This window comes from Toxotes jaculatrix, chromosome 18 (assembly GCF_017976425.1).
Source record: "Toxotes jaculatrix isolate fToxJac2 chromosome 18, fToxJac2.pri, whole genome shotgun sequence".
NCBI lineage: Eukaryota > Metazoa > Chordata > Actinopteri > Toxotidae > Toxotes > Toxotes jaculatrix.
Window position 1 is genome coordinate 12,334,192 of NC_054411.1, and position 14,585 is coordinate 12,348,776.

The following is a 14,585-nucleotide window of genomic DNA, read 5'->3' on the forward strand; positions in this document are numbered from 1 at the left end:
TGTCTAGATTAACATCCAAGCAAACAAGTTACACCTTTTGAAATGAAACATTAGAAATAACTTTACAGGAAGATGACAAAGAGATGGAAAAGACAATATAGAAATAATGTGTGTAATCCACAAAGAAAAAAAAATTAAGAAAGGTAACTTTATTTGTAAGGTTGTAACAGCATGCAAATGCAACAGTCTCACAGAAAAGTGTGTGAAATTTTACTCTGCCCCGGAAGCAGATTTGGGAAGCTCTGTGATGATGTATCATGTTGTGTTGGGGTAAACTAATATTGAGGAAAGCGCATACTTTATATTTTAAGTGTGTTTACAAGACAAATCTGAAAAACAGAGGAGATAAAACGGTTGCCATGGTTGCTGGGCTTCACGGGCAGTTTGATGACGACATCTTTCCACGCCGGAAGTAATGCTTTGAATGTTTTGTAGTTCGCCCTGATAACAACCGACAAATGGGAGTAATGTCCGTTACTTGATAAATCAGTGTTAATTTGGTTTTCATGGTGACAGTGGTCTACAGTTTTGCTACTCTGACGCGGGCGACGACTTTTGACCGGCAGATAACTCTGTCAAAGGCTGGGCTTGTTAGTAATGTTTTGTGTAGAATTACTTGAAGCTAGCTAACGATAACCTGCTGTCTTTTAGTCAATTCAGAATAGAGTTAGAGTCAGAGTTATTTTAAAGTAATGTTGAGTTTCAGTGCATGAGTTTGTTGTCTTGCGCTGTGAGGAGAAAAGGTGATGTCTGAGACCAGGGTTAACCCGTATGAACCCGAGGCTGGGACATACGGTGACCAGGGTGGACCATGCACCGACTCTGTGAAACCTCTGAGTTGTGATGCTTCCAGGCCTGACTTGCAGGGGTAAGACTTTTATTCACCCTCGATTAATTGGCTGTTCTTGAGATTAGCAAGTAAATCACATTGGTCTTCATACTCCTTTCAGTCTTCTACCCGCTGGCCACCTCTCCGCAGCAGACGTTAGCCCCTCACCTTCTGCGGAGACAAGTGGTTTGTTGTCGTTACCATGGGAGATGGTAACCCACATTGCCTCGCACCTTCCTGCTCAATGTGTCATCACTGTGCTGCCAAAGGTATGCTTTAAAGATTCATTGGCCCATCACTTCCATAAAATTCATTTGGAGATGTTCTGTCATCTAGTTTTCATGCTTATTTGTGTTTTCTCAATCACCAGGTGATATCTTTCCCTTTTTCACTGTGTACTCCTAAACTTTACTTGGAACAATAACTGTCAAGTTTGTCATTTGTGTCATTTACTTGTTCAATTGACAATAAAAATACAAAAAAGCAATAAAGATTTTCCAAATGAACATCAATAAACCCTTGGCAGGACTGTGTATCATGTCAGCCTTGTGCATGAGCATGTGTGAAACAAACAGGTACCTAATCATACAAAACTGCTCCATCGTGCTTACAGGGAACGTCAAAGATTTTATAGGTCTTGCAGATGTTGGAAGTTTTCTTGAATCCCTGTTTTTCCTCTTTTAAGGTCTGTCATGCTTTGGGTAATGTGGGTAAGGACAGCACCGCCTGGCAGCTCAGAGCACGCAGACTAACAGGACCCCGAGCTGGTTTTCCAGTGGGGCCAAGGGAGGACTTTGACTGGGCTACTGCCTGCCTGGAGATGGAGCAGCTTATAACCTGCTGGACAAGCCAAGCACACCTTTTGTCCAAACAGACCCAAGAGGATGAAGAGGAGAGGGATCAAGTAAGGCAGCAGCAAATGGCAGGGCAGGATAGGGAACCAGGTGCAGAAGGACAGGAAGATGGTAGAGAGGCTCAGGTAGAAGGTGTGGGAGTGGCAGCACAGGAGGCTGCGTATGGTGCTGATGAAGGGATGGAGGTGGCAATAGAAGGTGAGGATGGTGAAATGCAGCCCATGGAAGGTGAGGACCAACTAGCAAGACTAAGAGAGGAGTTGGAAGAGAGACTGGAAGATGATGGACCAGCACTAATTGAAGGAGAAAGGGACCACAGGATGGTGTTTGATGCTAATGATGGGCAAGATGGCGCTCTTAATCACCAAGAGGACTTGGCAGACCCCAGGAATCTCAATAATGGAGGACAGGTAGAGATGGAGCAGTGTCAACCCCCCAGAAGTCCTAGCCCACCCCCAGCTTTGGAGTGCATCACCCTACCTTCAGGCCACATTGCCCAAGTCAACTCGGTCCTCCTTGTTGGGGGAGAGGGGACAGTTTGCGCCACAGGTTCCAGGGACTGGAATGTTAAACTTTGGGATCTGCAAGCAGGCCCTAGTGGCACGCTGCTGCACACATTGGGAGGGCAGGGCGACTTCAGCACCCACCGGGGCTGGGTCTGGTGCCTGGCATCTCAGGGATCTCTGCTGGCTTCAGGGGGCTTTGACAGCACGGTGAGGCTGTGGGACCTACAGGCAGGTGGTGCAGAGAGGGGCTTGATCAAGGCCGGGGCTGCTGTCCTCTGCTTGTCCTGTCAGACGGATGTGTTGCTGGCTGGTACATTTGACAAGAGGGTCAGCATGTATGACACCAGAGGTGAGCGGGTATAAGTAACTTGCATATCAGATTAGTGGCTGTGCATAAAGTGCAAATAAAGATTGTTAGTTTTATGAATGTGATGATAGACATAACACTTAAATTAACATTTGGTTTTTGGTCTTAGCAGTTAGGCTTTCAAGAAATTATGAGGACAAATCACTTGGTTTCTGAGGCTGATTATGTCACACGTTTATTCTCAGCTGCTGAACCCCTGGTGAAAAGCCTCCGTCTCCATGGCAATGCTGTAATGTGCCTAGCCGCAGATGACAAGTACATCATCTCTGGGAGTAAAGACTGCACTGTGGCTGTTTATGACCGCAGGGCAGGCAAAGGCTTGAAGAAACTTCAGGTAGCTGCAAACGCACATGTAGTTTGTTAAGTTAGTGTTTGTGTGCATATATTCTCAGATACACCTGTGTACCAAGACTAACTCCAACCGACCTGTCTGTTTTCAGCTGAGCTCTTACCTGCTGTCCATGAGCTACAGTGGCAGTGAGGTGTGGGCAGGAGACAACAGCGGCATGCTCCACTCCTTTTCTATGCAAGCGGGGACCTTAAAACCCCTGTCCCAGTTTGATGTGGGTCACACAGCTCTGGTCACTGGAATCCACAGGTCGCCTGGGAGCCTCTATACCTGTTCATCTGATCGTACTCTCAAGGTAGGAAGAGGCAAATTCCTTCTTACTTTTCCTATTAAGCTAACTCTGCTACTGAATTACTGCTATTGTAATTTTTATTTGTATTGCAGGTACACATCCCTTGTGCTCCTCCAAGGACGTTATGCACACTGCATCATCAAGCTGGCATCAATGGGGTTAGTGCTCTGTAGATAATTATCATTTCTGAAATGTGTGTGTTTTTTTTTCTCCATGTGTCTTCACTTTCTCACCCATACCCCCTCCTGTTTCTGTCTACAACTGTCAGCTGAGTGTGGACGCTGGAGTTCTTGCTGTGGCCGCAGGGGACATGTGTGTGGAAGTCTGGAGGCCCAGAAAATGAAAGAGCAGGACTTTGAAACTATGTGGCAAGACTTGAAAGCAGGAGGGGACAACACCAGAGGCCTATCAGCAACGCACTTTGGAATTTGGAATACATGGAGTAAACAAGAAGAAATACATGACTTCAATAAAAGGATAAAAAACAAACAGCTCTCTTGGCTGACTGGATATATCAAGAGAGATGTAAGTAGTAACTTAACAAGGTAAGGGAAATAAAGATGATTGTGGTGCATATGGCCAAACACATTATTTTATTTTGCTGCACTGCCAAACAGATGTTAAAAACTAATGTTTTTTGGTAATAGTGCTACCAGTTGTATAGTTGTATTGCTAATTTTTATTTCCTCGTGTTGATATTGTTGGATAGCAGAGGCAGGGTTGGGAAGGTACAGGTCACCTGCCAAAAACCCTCAATTTTCTCCCCCCCCCCCCAAATTTTAGTCCTTGCTTGATTCCATTGAGAAATTTTTCTACAAACAAAAAACACATTAACATTTATTGCTACTTATCTATCTCTCTTTGCCATTTTGTGCCAGTACTTCAAGCTTTCAAAGACACTACATTTGAAGAGGTTTGTTTCTCTTCTTTAAATTGTTTGTTCGTTCAAACAGCTTGGAAAATGCAGACATTTAAAGGGGTTGTGGCATTTACATGCTTACAAATTTACTAAATCCATTATAGGAACATTGTACAAAACACATTAGTGACAAGGAGTAGGAGTGACAAAGGAAACATCAACATAAAGTGTCTCAGTAAGGTGTTGGGCCACCATGTGTTGCCAAAACAGCTTCAATGCGCCTTGGCATTGATTCTACAAGTCTCTGGAGTCTATTGGAGGGATGGACATCATTCCTCCATGAGGTATTCCCTCATTTGGTGTTTTGATGATGGTGGTGGAAAGCGCCGTTTAACACACGTGCAAAATCTCCCATAGGTGTTCAGTTGGGTTTAGATCTGGTGACTGAGAAGGTCATAACATATGATCCACATAACTGGAATGTGCGGAAGCATCTGCATTTGTTATGTTTCTCCACTGATTTGTTCAGGTTTTTCTTATAATTTGTCACCCGTCTGTATGTGTATACAAGCCCTCTGTGACACAGTGATTGTATTTGCAAACCTATTTATTTGAACACAGTCAATAGTGCTAATCAATATTATCCTTTTTCATAGGTATGTGTGTAAATGCCTTGTGTGTGTGTGTGTGTGTTAGTTCTAACATTATATAACTATTTAATTATATGGATAAATGTAACTGTAAATCATTTGCACAATACTTGACGGATGCATATGTTAAAACACACTGAAAGACTGTTTCCACAGAAGATGTCATTAAATGGCCTGACTGTGATGGGACAGTTTTATTTGCCTGAACAGCTCCCAGGCAGTTCTTTATTGTTTTGAGGTTTGAGGTCAAAGCATGTAAAGTGACATAAATTAACTATGCTGTTATGTAAAAGAGTAAAATTAATGAAAGCTAATAAGTGAAAAATGGAAACTATCAACATAAAACCATTATCTGTACTTTTCACATTTTCTTCTACAAAATGTAAATGCTGCACTTAAAGGAATAAGCTAGAAATTTAAAAAATCTAAAAGGGGTTTCTTCTGTCTCACTGTTGGCATGGCCACTAACAGACTAGTTATCACAGTGTGTTTATCCCGTACACATTTAATGGTAGAAAATCTGTGGTGGCATTCTCAGACTTGATTTGTCCATGTGGCAGTCTGTTATTTGTTGGTCATCTGCAGGACGCAGGACTGTCAAAGCAGCACACAGGTCTTCTTATCTTTGAAGGGATTGGACGAGGCAGCGATGCCAGTAAGCAGAGGGTCACTGCGCCTGTGGTCCTGACAGTACTGGACCAAGTCTGCTGCTGTGAGGGAGATCTGCTGGGACAAAGGTGGGCAGGATGGGATTTGACAGGATTTTAAACATTGTAATTATTAATAAAACAAAACAAAACAAAAATACTCAGTGAACATTGCATATCAATAATAGTCTATAATAGAGATATGGAGCATGTTTGTACTCTTCATACAATCCAACTTTGGAAATCTTCAAATGACTATTCTTAAATGGATCAGTGGAATAATGTGATGATGTGCAGCTCTTCGTGCATGTAGTTAACAGATTATTGGATTATTCAGATTCTTACATACCTTGATTCTCTCCATGCTTGCCTCAACTCGCAGTTGATCCACCAGTTTTTGTGTCTGAACAACACTGTTGCTGCTGCACATCTTTCCTGACGCTGGCCTTGGTATAAATGCTCAGCAAAAATCCTACTATCAGGATTCAGTATCCTTCTTTAGCACGAAAAGCAGCAGCTGGAAATGAACTTAGAGCCGTATTTTGCCAGATCCTAAGTGTCAGCCCAGGTTGTGCAAGAGCGTCTGGCTAAACAAGCTCCTGACTTTCCTTTTTGACCTGTACCCCCTTTTTATTCACTGCTGGGGGCAGTTCAAAGGCTCTGTGAAATAAAAGGTCATACAACACAGCTTTGGAAATGTCACAAACATCACACACCATTTCACAGCCATTGCTGATGAAAAGATTATCAGTTTAGGCATTATGCTGCGCTTCAGGTATGCTGTCTGAAAAATCATTATCTGTATCCGATGATAGAAGGGTAGGACATTTGAGGCCCTCATTAATTTGGTTTAATGTGTTTTCAGTGGACACCAGTACAGGGTGTTTAAAATTAGTTAGGTCTACATTTTTTAAAATCAGTGCAGACAGGTAATTTCAAAAGAGGGTGTGGCAAGAATGCAAGAATGTGTTGATTAAAGGGGAACAGTTGGATCACTCAGGCAAGGACTGTGGAACGGTATGTTCTGGACTATTTCCACTGTTTGAGAATTCATACCTTAAATATTTGCCATCTAAGGGCAAATATAATTTTTACAGGTACATTTAACTGACAGCTGTAGTTTCTAGTTACGTTGTGGAAAGAAATTGTAAAATCTAATGCACTATTAAGTTCAAATAGCCAATTGTATGTGACAATGACAAGCCAATGAGTCTTTTTATTTTGGATAAGATATACATATTAACATTGACATTTTATTCTGACAATTGTTTGAAGATTACTTGACGAATGTTGAATAATGGTGTTTGCAGCAGAAGGCAGTTTCGTCATGTTTGTCCCTTCACTCTTTCCGTAGCGGTAGCTAGCTTGCTACAAGCGACTCATGCGATGTTTACAGAAATACACGTTTTCAGTAACCGTCTTTGTTGTGTCTGGTGAAAGTCATTTACCATTTAAGCACCCTCATCACCCAGCGTCCCTTCAAGAATAGGTAAGTCTTCATCTCTGTCTTCAAATGTTTAATCATGACTAAAGCCAGTGGACAGGACAAAAACTGCTCACAGTTAGCTCGTCTCCCACCTCATACCGCACCACATGGATCCTGCGTTTTATAGTTTAGATTTCTAGATGACTTCCCACAAATTTACTGTAGATAACAGTGTAGATGATAGACTCTGTAACATAAAAATAAATATTAACCCTGTAAGCTCTAACACATTTGTATTAACAGCACGTGGTACTTGAATAAAGTCTAGTAAACCTTCTAGGTGAATATAGGTTAATCAAAATCATTCACTTTATTCAGATGAAACAAAATAAACAGCTTTAGCATATTTTACGAAACTCCTTGGCCGCTTCTGGAGAAGCCTGTCTTTTCCCTCAGGATGTTTTTTGTGAAAAAATTAAGTGACATTGGGTTTATATGCCAGGCTAATATTGTTAGATCTGTTATCTTTGTTTTTGTAGAAGAGATGGCAGATCACGCCCCATCTGTTGCCATGGAAGCTGTCCTCAAGCCCAGTTGTGACCTCCCAGAGGACATGCCTAAGATCAGAGGCTATGACTTCAACCAGGGAGTTGATCTCCAGGCCGTGCTGAAGTCCTACCTTACCACGGGCTTCCAGGCCAGCAGCTTGAGCTTGGCCATCCAGGAGATCAACAACATGGTGAGAGGAATGACTTTGGGTTTATTTATCCTTAAAAGCCTTGCACATAGTTCTGGTTTTATTTGCCCTTGCCCCATTTGTTTTATTTATAATATTGGCCATTGTTGTCTAATGACTCCACACCCACAGATAGAGAAGCGCCTTGAGCCAGCGGAGGCAGGTGAAGGAAATGAGTCTGATGAATCTGCTCATAAGTCAGGCTGCACCATCTTCCTGGGTTACACCTCCAACCTCATCAGCTCCGGAGTCAGAGAGAGCATCCGCTACCTGGCAGAGCACAAAATGGTACAAATTTGTACACTTAACTATAGTTGTAAAAGTCTAGTCATTGCTACTTCCCAGTAACAATGTCGCTTTCGACTTAGTTTCAACAGGGGCTCTGCTTTTGTTTAACAGAATCTATTTTGTTATTCTTTGTTAGGTGGATGTGATTGTTACCACAGCTGGAGGCATCGAGGAGGATCTAATCAAGTGTCTGGCTCACACGTACTTAGGAGACTTCAGCCTGCCTGGGAAGGATCTCCGCTTGAGAGGGATTAACAGGTTGGTAACTAATGTTACGGTTCAGGGGACGCCATAAAAGTGAGGTTTTACGGTCAGCCTTAAAGAAGTAGTTTGACATTGACATTTTAGTCAGTGTCTTTATTTGCTTTCTGTCTAAGAGTCTTTATGCAAAGCTAAGCTAACCCAGCTCCTGGCTGCAGCTTGTTGTACAGACATGAGAGTGATGTCATTCTTCACATCTAGCTCTTGACAAGTTCAAGTTTATTTCTGAAAATGTGAATGTGAATGCTTGTTTACCCGTTCCATGTTTATTATACTGTATGTCGCCATAACATCATCAATTGCAAATGTGTTGTGAGAATGACTAAGGACATGACTCAGGAGTTTGACCTCGCTTACACATCAGATCATAACTTATTTATTTATCCTCTCTGTTCTGTCCTCATTTTGTGTAGAATTGGGAACTTATTGGTGCCAAATGATAACTATTGTAAGTTTGAAGACTGGCTGATGCCCATCCTGGACCAGATGTTGCTGGAGCAGAACACAGAGGTGGGTCTGTCTTTTTTAATTAGGATATTATTATTATTTTTTTGCATCCAAGTAGTAGTTTCCTCAAAGTTATACAGTTGGGATGTTTCAAATTTGACTCCCATATCATTGTTTACGTCATGTGACTTTTATTTTTTTTTTTCAGGGCACCCGTTGGACTCCCTCCAAAATGATACATCGACTTGGCAAGGAGATCAATAATACTGACTCCGTCTACTACTGGGCATACAAGGTGACTGAACTTAATTTAATTCTGCTTTGTTGCACGCTTCCTTCTCTTACAATCTCTGTTTAGTACTTACATTGTATTTTTGCCTATAGATCAGTCAGTAAATGTGCTGTTATATTCTGTTTTCAGAATAATATTCCAGTGTTCAGCCCTGCTCTGACAGACGGCTCTCTGGGCGACATGATCTACTTCCACTCTTTTAAGAACCCAGGCTTAGTGTTGGACATAGTGGAAGGTACAAAGCTGCATTACTGGTATAGAACAAGATCACCACAGCTGTCTAAGTTGGCCATATGTGGACTAAATGTGGTTAATGTGGACTTTATTTCAGATATCCGCAGGTTGAACAGCCAGGCGGTGTTTGCTAAAAGAACCGGAATGATCATCCTGGGAGGGGGGCTGGTCAAACATCACATAGCCAACGCTAATCTTATGGTAATTTCCTACTGTGTGATCTTCATCTCTCTTTTTTAATCTGTTGCTTTGCATTACCTTTTGAATACAATTATGCAAAGTCTTGAGTAATTAAATTGGCCATCAGCAGTGGAATGTACATTTACTTGAGGTATTCTCAAGCATTTCTTTTTCATGCTACTTCATTCTCATTTTCCACTATAGTTGAGTGTTCAATAATGTTCTTTTTTTTTACTCCACTGCATTTATTTGACAGCTGTAATTACTTGTAACTTTACAAATTAAGATTTAACATTAAAAAAAATATGATGACAAAATTACAATATAATTAATATATATAATAGTTAAACAGTCACATGGGGACACTTTCTAAATTATGAGTACGGTTGATAATTTAAGTGCATTTTTTTTTATTTTTTGAAAGTAATGCTTGTCTTAAGTTACAAGAAGCATTCTTATATTGCAGTATTGCTAATTTTAATTATGTAAACTGTCTGAATACTTCTTTCATCACCGTTGGCCATGAACTGTTTGTATGAAACTATGATAAATTTTAGAAAAGTGTTGTTGTCCACTTTAATTGGTAGCCTACTTTAATTACAGACCTGCATTTGTTGTGGATGGTTAATCTTTGATTATTGCAGCCACTGTCAAAATACAAAAGGCACAACACTCCTTTTTAAATGGAGCCGGTAAAGCAAACCTCCTCACGAACCTAATACACCTGTGTCTCTCTTCTGTTTCCCTCCAGAGGAATGGAGCTGACTATTCAGTGTATGTAAACACCGGTCAGGAGTTTGATGGCTCTGACTCTGGGGCCAGACCTGATGAGGCCGTATCCTGGGGCAAGATCAGAACAGATGCCAAACCCGTCAAGGTACCAATATTTATCCCAGAAATGTTGGCCCAGGAACAGACCAAGGCTAATGTCAACATTATGTTCATGCAGGTGGTCATTTACAATTATATGATCAGGTAACTTTTTATTGGAAGTTATTTTCAGATGTCTTCTTTGGCTTCACTTTTTAAATACTTTCCAGATGCCTTCTGACAGACCCTATTCAAAGCACCTGAACTGTTTTTATATGTGAATTTTTCCCTGTTTTTATGGTAATTTGCTGACATCAAACAGTGACACCAACTGATGATGTTTTAGTTGAAAAGCAAAACATTCAGTGACTTTCAGACAGCATTATGCCAATGTGACGGATTTGAAAACTATGTTATTTTAAACTGCAGCCATGACATAACATCTGAGTGGCTGTTGTGGCTATTTGACAAGGTTTTATTTGTAATTTGAGACATGCTTGATGCATACAGTATGGCAAATTGCCGTATCCTCCATACTGCTGCTAAACATCAATATTCTGCTGTTATTCTTTCTTTTGATTTCCCACAGTTTGGCTTGTTTGGGAAAAATTGCAGGCCTTCAATTTGGCATATTTCTTCTCCATTGAAATGAATTTCATGGGGATAAATGTGTTGTTTGGAAATAATTTTCATAATGCAACAGACTTGGCAACCAAGAATCTGGAGTCTGAGTGGTAACCAAGAGTTGTAATCCCCACTTTTACCTCATGGTGGCAGTGTCTGCACAGCATTCGATCTCAGGGATCCCAGAGTGTGGCATCAAAGCACCAAAACACAAATATGAAAACTAGGGACTGGTTTCAGTTAAGTGGAGTTAACATGTAACATAACACAAATATAACAGTATTACAGAAGAGTTATACACTGCTTCGTTGTTTGTTCCCAGGTGTACGCAGATGCCTCTTTAGTCTTCCCTCTGATAGTGGCCGAGACCTTCGCTCTCCATGCTGACAAGCTGAACGTGGGCAAGAAAACAGATTAATTGGTAGCCTCTTTTAATGCTCTCTTAGAAACAACAACCAGCTTTGTTGCTCTGGTTCTTCTTCTGTCTAGTTGAACGTATGAGTTTGATCTTCTGAACCTCTCCACTGAAAATACATGGTTAGGACTTGGCAACTTTAAGAGGCAGCACTGGGATGTTGTCATACAAACAACGCTGGAGTTGGGAACCTTACTGAATGGGAATGGGAAGCGCTGGTGAGGGTTTCCTGTCTTAATGCCTTCGATACCAATATTTACTTGTTTAAACAAGTACAGTTTTTTTCCTCTCTGTCTTGACAGCCGAAATTGCATGCGTAGCATGCTATAGCATGCACCAAAGAGACTGTTTAGAATCCATTGAGTTTTAGCTGTGGTGTGTGAGTGTATGGGAAAGAGAGAGTACAGATATGCACGCATGAGGGTTTTTTTTTAAGCCAAAAGGTTTAATTTATTTCATTTGAGCTGCGGCAGGACATGCCGTCACTTCGCTTGAATATTACCTCTTTTGGGTTGATAGGTTTTTATATTATGTAAGTCCTACCGTCGCTGTTCCAGGGTGAAAGATGTAACTGTATAGCTTAATAAATCATGTGTAATCATTTTTTCCTCTATTTAATGGGATGTCAGTGGACTATTATAAATAGTCTTTGTGCACTAAGTGTGTGAGGAGGCCACAAGGCCTTCATCATGTGACGCATCATTTCACATGACTATGTTGGTTATCTTTCTTGTATAAACGGATATAAAAAATGATTGCTGCTGATCTATGATGAGCGATAATATCTAGAATATAAAATACAGTGTGTCTCTTCACTTTCATTTGATATATGTGTAGGAATGAAAAGGTGAATGAATAGCAGCTGCAGCAAGTGCTGCTGTTGCTATAGTACAGAACTACACTCAGGGTAGTTCTGTACAGAACTACACTCAGGGTAGTTCTGTACTAGGTACGCCTGTAATATATCTATTGCAGTTAAATCCTAGAGCTCTGCCGTACACCTCTCAATACAATGCAGTCCAGTGCAACACAATCACTAACTATGACCATAATACTGAAACACATTTAATTAACACCTCTGTGACAGTCTCAGCAAAAACTGAACATTATAGGCATCATAGAAATAGACTTTATTGCAGAACAGGTGTTTTGGATTGTATTAGATGGTACAAAAGGCAGAAGTCAGCACTGTGCTGTCTGATGCTGCAGCCAGAGTCTTATCAAAGTTTGAAGAAAGCTGTAGGTGGCTCCTTCACACGTACGAGCAGCGGCGAACTTACAGTCCACGAGTATCGAATGCTGCTCCGGGGCTTAAAGAGCGTCTGGTGAGCTCCTCTAGTCAGATCCTCCCCACGAATCCCCTGAGGGGCTCATAAGGGCATCACAGCTAATGCATGTGTGGTTAGTGCTTGCTCATACAAAGACACACAGTTTCCACCCACCCATGCAGTATGCACGCAATCTAGGTGCGACTCTCCTCTCTCCCTACTGTCAGCAGAATCAACCACATAATCTAGTAACAATGATAAAGACATTTCCCATCTCAATATATCAGTCTGCTGTCGTGGGAATGGATATTTCCTGTGGCTAATCACTGCTCCCATATCCTCTACACAGTCACTGTTATATTCACAGCCACAGTCATATTTGCAGTCCCTGGAATGGAAATGTGGGCAGTTTTGTATCAAATGTGTGTATAGAAAATTCATTGAAGCCTAGAGTTGTTTAAAGTGTCAATGTGTCTTTTTTTAGTGGGAATGGTGACCTTTTCTTTTATGGAAACAGAGTAGGAGAATTGGAATTGGAACTGGGATAAGGTCAACTTTCCTAAAACCTCAGACCCATGTGTGTGTCTCTCTCTCTCTCTCTCTCTCTCTCTCTCTCTCTCACACACACACACACACACACACACACACACACACACACACACACACACACACACTCACACTCACACACACACACGAGTTGGGCGTTCCTGTCTTGGTACAAACTGGTTTTCCATACAGTCCTCCTATCATTTCCTATTGGCGGTGGTACTGTGTGAGTGTGTTTACCCAGGGCCTGACAGTTTTGAAAGATTTTTTCTTAAATGGCAGTGGAGTATGCATTTTCAGTTCTATAGAAACTTATGTTTGCTCTGTGCTTAATGGAAAGATTACAGAGAGACTGCAAGGGTTGAAAAGAGTGACATAGAGACCTTGTGTGTGTGTGTGTGAGCTGTAGTCACGCTATGATAATACTGTGTGGCGTCTGCACAGAGCAGACAGTGTTTGCCCCCTCCTGCTCTGCAGAACAATCAGTACACTGTGTGATGTGCAGGGCTGCAGCAGTCATAATGGCAATTATGTCTTCTCCCAGCCAGATTGGCCGCCTTTTTTTTTTATTTTTTATTTTTTATAATGGTGAGAACCAAACAGCCAGACAGGGTTGGGAGAAAGAAGGATAGAGGGAGAGATGACCTGCTGCACAGCTGCAGGGTGGGGTGGATCTGTGAGGAGTGGAGGGAAAAGAGAAGAAATACACAGTGGATAGACTTATCCACATTTGCATATTCATATCAAATTTCTCAGTACATTCATGTGGAACTGTGTATATGCAAAGGTGTCATTTCCACTGGGGATGTTGTGGGGGACTTTTTCAGTTTAGAGACTCTTTCACTCTCTAAACAATGTTCTCGATAAGAGAAGAGACACGTTGATTCATTTGTCTGACTTTCCCTCAGTTATTACTTTATGCTCACAGTGATGAGCTAAAGGAGCGGCTTTGTTGACTAATTTGCCCCGAGTTTTACCTCTCAGGCTGTCATCTCTGCCTAATTGGTGAAGGGTTGTACACTATATTTATGTCTGCCATTTTATTTGATAGCGATACTTAAAAAAAAGTAGTGGGCGTGCACACTACTTTCTGCGAACAGTACACACAATACATTGCGAAAATGACATTGCATCTACACCTCTCAGTGACCATGCAAATTGACAATGATAAATGTCTGAAATTTGCAGTTAAATTCATGAGAAATATTTTACTCTGCTACACTTATTTTATAAATTGAGTTACTGGTTAATTTGCAGATTCATGATACAAAATATATTATTAAATATAATTTATAAACATTTTTTTAATCCTACAATCTTACCACAGTACTACTTGTCCCTCAACAGTCATTTTTATCAGCTTGACATCTTAATTGTGGGTGTGTTTGAAAGTTGAAGAGAGAGACAGGTTGGCAAGTGTCCAGGGAAAGTAAACCGGCAAATGAACTGGACCCTAAAAAATATAGGGGATAAGTAAATATAGGTAGACCTTCTATTGGCAAACGTTGCCATGTTGTCTTTGATCACATTTCAAAACAAGGTTGTGAAGTTTTCGTGGAAAATGTATTTTGGCCCCGTCCTACTGTTGTTGAAGGTGTTAGGAGAACTGGGACATTGTTTTCAGGTAAAGTTGGACACTTTTCTGAGCATGTTTAATGCATCATTTCTGTATTATTATAGTGCAGTGAAATATATATTACAATTT

The 14,585-nt window shown here is 41.1% G+C and overlaps 3 protein-coding genes across 10 annotated transcripts; 2 read left to right on the forward strand and 1 right to left on the reverse strand.

Annotated features, from left to right (window-relative positions):
- Positions 1-430: 430 nt before the first annotated feature.
- On the forward strand, positions 431-5,427 carry fbxw9 (F-box and WD repeat domain containing 9). 5 transcript variants are annotated; one of them, XR_005896325.1, is made up of 8 exons: positions 431-868; positions 951-1,098; positions 1,515-2,538; positions 2,742-2,890; positions 2,997-3,200; positions 3,290-3,355; positions 3,466-3,722; positions 5,292-5,427. XR_005896325.1 is itself a non-coding variant. In XM_041062061.1 (7 exons), the coding sequence occupies exons 1-7, from the start codon at positions 747-749 to the stop codon at positions 3,538-3,540; spliced, it is 1,788 nt and encodes a 595-aa protein (XP_040917995.1). In that variant the 5' UTR covers positions 431-746; the 3' UTR covers positions 3,541-4,952. The 5 variants fall into 5 exon arrangements, 1 of the variants encoding a protein (XP_040917995.1); XR_005896323.1 differs by having other exon boundaries at positions 5,267-5,404; XR_005896322.1 differs by having other exon boundaries at positions 3,466-3,742; positions 5,267-5,400.
- On the reverse strand, positions 5,304-5,906 carry LOC121198149 (guanine nucleotide-binding protein G(I)/G(S)/G(O) subunit gamma-12-like). The gene is made up of 2 exons (XM_041062068.1): positions 5,703-5,906; positions 5,304-5,429 (listed from the first exon to the last, which is right to left on the reverse strand). The coding sequence occupies exons 1-2, from the start codon at positions 5,781-5,783 to the stop codon at positions 5,304-5,306; spliced, it is 207 nt and encodes a 68-aa protein (XP_040918002.1). The 5' UTR covers positions 5,784-5,906.
- dhps (deoxyhypusine synthase) lies at positions 5,309-12,792 on the forward strand. Of its 4 annotated transcripts, XM_041062064.1 has the most exons (13): positions 5,309-5,443; positions 5,736-6,252; positions 6,309-6,370; positions 6,794-6,842; positions 7,319-7,518; positions 7,648-7,803; positions 7,940-8,061; positions 8,478-8,574; positions 8,720-8,806; positions 8,933-9,038; positions 9,135-9,238; positions 9,969-10,094; positions 10,974-12,792. In XM_041062064.1, exons 5-13 carry the CDS (start codon positions 7,324-7,326, stop codon positions 11,067-11,069), a joined length of 1,089 nt encoding a protein of 362 aa, XP_040917998.1. In that variant the 5' UTR covers positions 5,309-5,443; positions 5,736-6,252; positions 6,309-6,370; positions 6,794-6,842; positions 7,319-7,323; the 3' UTR covers positions 11,070-12,792. The 4 variants fall into 4 exon arrangements, with proteins under 4 accessions (XP_040917998.1, XP_040917999.1, XP_040918001.1 ...); XM_041062065.1 differs by lacking the exon at positions 6,794-6,842; XM_041062067.1 differs by lacking the exons at positions 5,736-6,252; positions 6,309-6,370; positions 6,794-6,842 and having other exon boundaries at positions 5,310-5,443.
- Positions 12,793-14,585: the final 1,793 nt, after the last annotated feature.